Genomic DNA, 8,868 nt, shown 5'->3' with positions numbered 1-8,868 from the left:
GCAGTGTGGCGGATGGGGATTGTAGTTAAGGGCAAGAAGTCAGTGGGAGTTGGAGGCTTTAGGGATAAGATTTAAAGAGAGGAATCGGCCGAGGAAAAGGATGAATGTTTATGGTGTGAAGTGTATATATACGGGACGGGGATAGGGTTGCGCCATCACTTGGGTGACATGTCCGGCTATGAGGGCGAGGCACTTTCTGGGTGGGCAGCGTGCAGAAGGAAGTTGTCTGGCTGGAAGGGCAGTCCCCACCGCTCTGGCTCCTGCCAGTAATCCCCAAGTTAGCCCAGTGAGGGACCCGTTCCCCAATGACCAGGAGCTGCCCGAGAGGAAAGAGATTAAAACTAGTCCTCCCATTCTCCCACTTCCCTCCCCACCTGAAAACACCCAGGCAACAGAGAGCACAAAAGTTTATGTGGAAGAATATTTATCTGACTGTTTTATTTCTTAAATATCTCTCTCTACTCAGTAAGTGTACAATTGCTTGCTCTCTATTAGGAGAGCAGATATAAATTAGAACCATTGTCAAACTTTCTAAAGCCTGGTACTAGGCTCCAGTCCAAGCCGGCCCAGATGGGCGCCGTCCGAGATCTTTTCCTTGTCTTAGTGGTGACCCCCGCTGCTCTTGGCAGCGCCCGCTCATCCCGCCCCACCACCAGCAGGGTACCCGGAGTCCAGGTCAGTCCCACCCGAAGTCCTGCCCGGTCATCTGGTAGAACTTGAGGTTGAAAGGCCGGTAAAACTCTCTCAGGCGCTGGACCACATGCTCCTCGATGTGGGGGTGGGGTCTGCCCTTGGACTTGCCCAGACATCGAGGGCGGCTGCTGCCTTCTGGCTTCTTCAGGCAAGGGAAGCCTTTGGTCTCATTGAAATAGAAGTGCTTGTCGGTCACGACCCTCTTGAGGCCCAGGAAGTCCTGCACCCGGCCCATCTCCCCGGCCGGGTCGCTCACCAGCCTCTCCCCGCTCACAAACAGGAAGTGGGACAGCGGGAAGTACTGCAGCCAGTTGTCCAGGTGCTTGGCGTAGATGCCGATGCGCACGGCGCTCCACGCGGTGTCCACCAGCCCGGAGCTGCCATTCCGGAAGGCCAGCGCCTGGAAGCTCGGAATGGAGGGGTTCTTGGACAGCGTCTGCGTGTAGTCCGAAATGGCCCGGGTGACGGGGTTCCGAACCACCACGATCAGTTTGGTGTCCTGAGACATGTTGTGGATGCGGCGAGGGGCCTCCTTCGTCACAAAGTAGCTGGGGGTCTTCTCCATGGTGATTTGGCCATCCAGGGTCCGTGGCATCAGGCTTCTGGGGAGACAAGAGGACAGGGCACGTGTGAGCAGGCTGTTTCAGGACCCCCCGTGAGCACATTTGTCCCTTCCTATCCCAGAGCTCCATCTCAAGAGACCCTGAATTCTGGAAGGATAAACCAAGTTCTTCAGTCTGATTCAGAAGCTCCTTTTAGAAGCCCTAGACTACATCATTCGCTTTGGGCCTAACTGCAGGGTTGGGATTGGAGCTATTTACTTCTCTTCCACTTTATCTGGGTGAGATCTAGACATCAGCTTCCCGGGTCCATTCATGTGAAACTCTGTGTAGGGAGGAGTGTGACCTCAATCTTTCTATCTTTTTTAAACAACCCTGTCATTCTCCAATAACTGACCCATTCTTCCAGCTGGAACATTTATAACAAAGTAGCTAAGCAAAACAAACCAACAGACTGGCCGTATCCGACCACACATGGTCCGGTACCTGCCGTCCCCTGCCCATTCTCTATCTGGACAAGGGCTTATCATTTCAGCATCAATAATCTTCCCACAACCTTACTGACCCCGTAGAGCCGCCAGCACGGGACGGCATCCTGGCCACATTCCATCCAACTTGTAGCCTACAGAAGGCAGTTTAAAAAGCAGACCTAGATGCAGATCCTGCCCCTATGACACCACCTAAAACTCACTTCATCTCCTTGGGGACTCATTTTACTCTGGATAAAATAAGGGGATTGGGCCAGATACTATCACCCTCTGGGGGTGGGCATCAAAGCCGCCCTGTGTTCTGGGACAACAGAGAGAGGATCTATAGCCCTTGTGCGTGTACTGGGCCAGAAGAGAGGTGCTACAGGCAGCGAGAAGGGTTTATTTCCCTCATGGTCTGTAACCCTGTGATTAGAATCCCTATCTCAGTGACTGATGGAGTCGTTAAGGCTTTACTACACAGATCACTAATTGGAACAGTAATAGCTGCAGTTATCACAACCATTCTTCACAGGGAGCACTGGGCTGAGATGCAGTTAATCTTCTTAAAACACTTTCATCCCATCATTTATCAGCTCGAAAGTCTGTCCAGATCCTCCAGTGTCCTGAGGAGGTAAGTACACCTTCAGCCTAGCATTCCAGGCTGCCCACAATGTGCCCCTTCCTAAGTCAAGTTACCCCTAAATTGCTGCCTCTAGACCAACTCTGGGCCCTGACGGAGCCATAGCCACCACTGACTCCCACCCTGGCCAAACCGTGAATCCTGGCCCCTCGCTGAGACTGCCCAGGAGCACAAAGCAGTTTAGGAGCTTCCCCCATCCCTCTCAGCAGATAACCTATAGGAGAGGGAGATGCAGATCTAAGGGAAGCTCAGTGGTCAGAGTACCCAAATGTAAAGCAATCAAGTGTCTGGGCCCCTGGTTCCTGAAAATACCCAACAAAGGGGACCCTATGGTCTCTTCTCCTCTTCAATAATGCCTCCATTATCTGGGATACCTCTGGGGACACTGTAATCACTGCATACACTAAGTTTTAGGGGCAAGTACAGAGAAGGCTGGGGGGGTGTGGTGGGGAATCACCAAGCTCCGTCCCTCAGACACTACGATGTCACCCCCAAACAACCAGCTTAACCTCTCACATAGAAAATGAAAGGGCTGACCTAATTGATCTCTAGAGGTTCCTTATGGCTCAAAATCCTGAAATCCAGGCCCCAGATTGAGCCCCACCCCTGGTCCCTGCCTGACCTCTAGCCTCAGTCATAGACTAACCCACCATTCCAGCTGAAGAGCAAGCTTCCTCACAAATGCCTACCATTGATCCTAAGATGAAGAGAGCAGAGAGTGTAGCTAATGCTGCCCGTTCCCACTCCCAGAGACATAGCTCGGAGCCCATGGCCCCGCGATCAGTGGGGTAGGGGGTCAGGACCGTCCATCCATCTAGTCATTCATCTATCTGACAAGCATTTATAGAGCCTGATACTGCAGGGGAGACAAGAGAAGTATGGGGCTGAGCTCGGGCCTGACCGAGGGGACAAAACACACAGGAAACAATTACAGACCGCTAAAAGGTTAGGCTGCAGGAGGCACTTAGTAAATGTTTGCAGAATTTGTTGAATTGAATTATCTGGGCCAGGCTCAGAATGGAGGCAGGGGTAGAAGTGTAGAAAGAGCTGTTTCCCAACTGCTTTGGGAACTTCACTCATTGAGCATCAAGGAGTGGATGTATAAAAGTTGGAACGGACTCCAGCCCCTCCTGCTTCCTGCCTCGGGTCTTGTTTCCTTCCACCGGGACTGCCCCTCAGACAATGAAGCTGCCCCTCTGGGGGGCCAGAGGCTCTTCTGAAAAGCTCCCATAAACCACCACATACATAAACCAGGACACCCCCCCCCCCCGACAATGAGCTGGTTTGGGGACTGGTCTATCTTGGGCTGTGTCCAGTGCTATATCTGCCGGCAACATCCAAGGAACTTGTCTCTTTGTCTCTCCTTTTACCCTCTTCCCTTGCTCTTACCAAGAGAGAACTTCTGGAGCAACCCCAGGGAAATGAATTTCTCACATCCTTTAAAAAAACCAAAACAAAACAAAAACACCAAAAAAATCAAAACCAAAAACATGCTTCAGTGATCAAAGATTTATAGCCAGAAGATTTGGGGGTGGGAATGGGGTTAGTTAGTAAAAGACCAAACATCATCCCATAGATTTAGAATTGGATCGAGAGGGCATCTAATCCAATCCCCTCATTTTATAAATGGGGAAAAGGCCCAGAGAGACTAAACAGCACACCCAGATGGCAGTCAGGATTTGAATCCAGTTCCAGTGGCTCCAAATCCAGCATTCTTTCCCACTGTACTATCGTGACCATGATCTTCATCCAGGGCTTGCTTAATGAGTGTTTGTTGACTTATTCTCAAGATGTTCCTGCTGGATTTCCGCCTAGGCTAGAAGAGGGTCGTTCGCCTAACTTCCAAAGACCCAAGAGACAGATGGAGGCTCCAGATCTCCAGGGCAAAACATCTGTTCCCTCCTGAAGGAGAGGAGCCAGAGCAAAACCTGAAGTGTGTCCTAGATCACAGACCAAGGCCTGGCTCTTTCTGGGCTTTGGAAATGAAGAAGTCATCCCAGCTTTCTGTACTCTGCTGGATACTTACTCTCCCCTCACCACCAAGTGCCTGTGCCTGGTTCTTAGTTCAACTACAATGGAAAGAGGGACAGAAAGAACAGCCCCTAGGAAGCTCACAGAATAACACAGGGAATACGGCTGGGGAGATGGCTAAGTAAATGGTCCAATGTCATTTTCACAGACTGTCATCGGGTAGAATCCTAAAAGTCATCTATCCCAACCCCCCTATTTTAAGATAAGCAAACTGAGGAAAGTTTTTAAAAGTTATTAAAAACAAAATGTATTAAAAAGTTATTAAAAGTCACAAAATGGATTAGCAACTGGACTAGAAACAAAGTCTTGTGACAGTCCCTAATTCCCCTCAAAGCTATAAAGACTCAATCTTCTTGTGGCCATCCCAGACCTTTCTGGCAGTCTTGTGAACTTTGGAGTCCCTTTCAGCAGCTTTTTAAATGCACAAAATAAGTACAAGTGATTACAAAAGAAACCAATCAAAACAGTTTTACATATATATATATATATATATATATATATATATATATATATATATATATATATATATATATATATATATATAAAGTTCTCCGACTCTGCGTTAAGAACTCTTATACTTCAAGGTTTAACCTATATCAGATTGCTTGCTATCTTGTGAAGGGGAGGAGGGAAGGAGGAAAAACTGGAACACAAAATCTTACCAAAATGAATGTTGACACTATCTTTATGTGTATCTGGAAAAATAAAATACTATTGGGGGGGGGAAGGACTTTTGTACTTAAATATCCCAGTTTCATAGGGTCTTAAGATTTAGCACTGGGAAAGCCCTTTACCCCCATTTTCCAAATAAGAAAACAAAAGCCCAGTCCAATGTCATATAGGTAGCAAGGAGCAGATCTGCGATCAGAAACCAGCTCATCACTGACTCCCAAATCCAGTCCTATGATCTCCCTTTTCTCCCCCAATAGCTTTCTTCCCTTTTTTCCCCTTTCTCTCCCCCATACTCAGCCCTTTACAATGAGAAAACTTGAGCTGGGGCAAAGACAATTTCCTTTCTACACTACCCTAGCATTTAACCCCTGCCAGCCACGCCCTCAGCACAGCCCTACCTGTGAGTGGGAGGAACCTGGGATGACCAGGTGGGGTGTAAGGATTCCATAGAAATTTCCAATCCCCCTCAATAAGGTAGAAAGATCAGAGAAGGTATGAAGAAGGAAAGAAAGCAGATAAGAGATAGCCTTTGGGGATTATTTCTCACTGTCCTTACCAGATTTATAGAATCCTAAACTTTAAGAGCTAAAGGCATTTTATGAAATAATCGGCCCAGGCTCCTCACTTTTCAGTTGGGGAAATGAGCCCAGAGAAGTAAATTATTTCCTGTTTTTAACTTCTTTGGGCCTCAGTTTCCCTATCTGTAAAATGAAAGGGTTGTACTAACAACAGACCTTTAAGGACAATCCTATGACTATATATGACTAGAGGGGGCAGCTAGGTGGCACAGTGGATAGAGCTCCAGCTCTGAATTCAGGAGGACCCGAATTCAAATCTGGTCTCAGACACTTCCAAGCTGTGTGATCCTGGGCAAGTCACTTAACCCCAGCCTCAAAAAGGGGGGGGGGGAATATGATGACTATATATGACTAGAGAAGTAATAGCAAAATCAGGACTGGAACTCAGGACCTCAGACTTGAGAGTCAGTGTTATTTCCATTAGACCAAAACTCCTCTTCCTGGCCAAAAAGAGTCCGTTCCTAGCTCATTCTGATGACTTCTAGTACTCTGACCTAGACAACATGCATCTGTACTACCAGCACCTCAAACAGGGCTACTTCCAACCCACGACAGCACTTCAGAGACACACACACTGAATAAGTATGAGATTAGGAACAGCCCGTACAGGATTCATCCTTGCTCATGATCCTCGCTAGCCCAAAGGAATACCCCCATCAGCTGGAAACCATCTCACCCTGTCACTGACGGGAGGCTGTGAAAGTTGGAGGCTTCCCTTGGCCATCCTCCCTGAACTACTCAACCAAAGCTGTCCTAGGCTTTTGCTGGTTGTCCCCCCACACCAAAGCTCCCACCACGCTTTGTAATTACTCCCCTGTACATTTTCATTAACTCATACCTTGCCCTAAATTACCTCCATTCATTATTGATACCTCTCCTCCTTCCCATAAGGGACAGCTTCCTGGACTCCTCCACTCTACTGACAGACTCCCTTTAATTATGACTGTGTTAATTGTCATTAACCTTGCCAGGTGGCTCCAGAATCCTAAAGAGAACCCACAAAGAACTCAACTTGGGGAATGATGTTACCTAAGAGAGCTTAGGGTTAAAGGTCCCAGCTCTTACCCATCTGGAGTTAGGTTTGAATCTGATAGCTCCCCAGTGATCACTGCAACAGGATAGAAAGCAGCAAGATGCAGCGGGGGACAAGTCCTGAACTTGCAGACAGGAGACCAGGGTTCAAGTCCCACCTAAAACATTTACTGGTTCTGATCAGCCTCAAGTTCCTCCTTTTTAAATTGAAGTGGGGATACCATCATTTGCCCTACTTTCATTTCAGAGTTGTTGTGAGGAAAGCACTTTGAAAATGACAAAGTACTAAATCAAAGTAGGGCTTTATTTATTACCCAGTGACGGTGGTGATGGGCCAATCAATAGTAGTTACAAAGCAGCAGCCCCCTGGAGTGATGGCGTTGGGAGGCAGCTAGGGTAATAGGTGAGAGGGTGATGCCAGATGGCCAAATAACAGTGCGATGACATTGGGTGCCAGGGTGATGGGATCACCCTGGGAACCAGGCAGCCACTCTCTTAATAGCTCTCAAAATGCCTCTGAGTCTGCCTCCTTTATTGACTCAGGCATGGCAGGGAATGGAAGGAGAAGGGGGAAAGGAGTTAACGAGCTCAGACTCCCAGACCCTCTAATTGCCATCCCTGTAGATGAATTTCCAAAGCCCAGAACAAGCCAGCAAGCAGGGTTTCTGCTCATTCCTGAGAGCCCTCGTATTTTATTCCAGGGAAATTTCAGATCTCAGTGGCGTCTGCCGTCCTGGAAGCACACAGCGTTGCCCCTCTTCTTGGGCCAACGGGGCAGGCCCACCCTCCAGCCCTGCCTCTCTGATTTGGGTTGGCAGCCGGGTTCTCCCATCACCCTTCCCTGGGAACAGTTCCAGCCTGTGAAACCCATCACCCAGGGCTAAGAATCCAGAACCCCGTAAATTCCACCCATTGATCCCCCTGCTCCCTTCTGGGAACAACCTAATCCTTCAACCCCACGGAGAGACCTTCAGATATTTGAAGACAGCTGCTGCATACCCTCTAACCTAAAAACACCCTCAACTCCTTTGGTGTGATTTTGAGACTCCTCCCTCACCACCCTGGTTTGCACTCCTCCTAGACACAGCCTTCCCCTTGTCACGGTCTCTCTAGAATGGGGCTCACAGAACTGTACACAAAACTCCAGGTATGGAATTTTCCCAATTAGGGGATAATGAGATTATTATGTCCCCCCTCTCATCCTGGACATTTACAGAGGGGGGAAAGGAAGGAGAGGGAAAGGGCGAGGGAAGAGAAGGGAAGAGGAAGGGAGGAACATTTGGAGAAAGAGAAAGAGAAGGAAGGAGGGGGAGGAGAAGGAAGAGGAGAGGAGGAAGAAGAGGAGGAGAGGAAAAAGGAAGGAGAAGGAAAAGAAGAAGAAACACACACAGAGACACACAGACACACACACAGAGCTAAGATTAAAATACTCAGAAGTCCAAAAACTTTAGGTTCATGTAGGGCATGCGATCACTGAACAGGAGTTATGGTACTGGTGTGGTGGCGAGCTGCTTGTCGACATCTCAGAAAGTGATTTCACAGTGAATTCTCAATATATCATCCAGGGGAGGAGCTTACTAACTATGTCTTAGAACTGAGGCAGCTGATGAAGGAAGTCCCCCGGGCTTCCCCTCTGGCAGTTCCTGGCAGAAGGCTTATTCAGTGGGTGTGATAAGTAGATGCTAAGACTGGCAAGCCCTCCTCAGCCATCCCTATTCAACTAAATATGAATAAAAAAAAGTGTCAAGAACCTCTCAGCAGAGACACTCTCACTGATGTCACCCACCCCCATCCACTGGATCACAGAATATCTGGATTGCAAGCTCTTAGTGAACACAGATCGCTATGTCCGATTCCCTCACTTTATAGAGCAGAAAACAGAGGCCAAACAGCTAAAGGACCTTCTCTAAGTAACGTCATAAAAAGCAGGCTAATATTTGAATCTCAGTTCTCAAGATTTTGAAACTAGTGTTCTTTGTCCTATTATAACAATGCTTTAGGCTCCTCGGTAATGCAGAAATAAAAGGGGGAAGAGAAGGGAAGCAATTAGATAATTAGGGGAAAGGAAGGAGAAGTGAGGGATTCCACAGAGTGATAAGCACATCCCCCCCTGCCCTGGGGAAGGACAGGTGCAACCTCTTGGTGTCTGACATTTGAAATCCTGTCAATGCTCACCTGCCTCCCACTCAGTG

General features: G+C 48.2%; 1 protein-coding gene across 1 annotated transcript in view; it reads right to left on the bottom strand.

The window, feature by feature from the left end:
* Positions 1 to 407: 407 nt before the first annotated feature.
* Positions 408 to 8,868, bottom strand: part of HS3ST6 (heparan sulfate-glucosamine 3-sulfotransferase 6) — a 33,642-nt gene continuing 25,181 nt past the window's right edge. The window contains exon 2 of the mRNA XM_074279571.1: positions 408 to 1,295. Within this exon, the coding sequence (XP_074135672.1) occupies positions 677 to 1,295 (619 nt within the window). The 3' untranslated portion in view covers positions 408 to 676. The remainder of the gene's footprint in view (positions 1,296 to 8,868) is intronic.

This window comes from Sminthopsis crassicaudata, chromosome 1 (assembly GCF_048593235.1).
Source record: "Sminthopsis crassicaudata isolate SCR6 chromosome 1, ASM4859323v1, whole genome shotgun sequence".
NCBI classification, from domain to species: domain Eukaryota; kingdom Metazoa; phylum Chordata; class Mammalia; order Dasyuromorphia; family Dasyuridae; genus Sminthopsis; species Sminthopsis crassicaudata.
The sequence above is the reverse complement of the archived record's forward strand: the minus strand, read 5'-3'. Positions and strand labels throughout refer to the sequence as shown.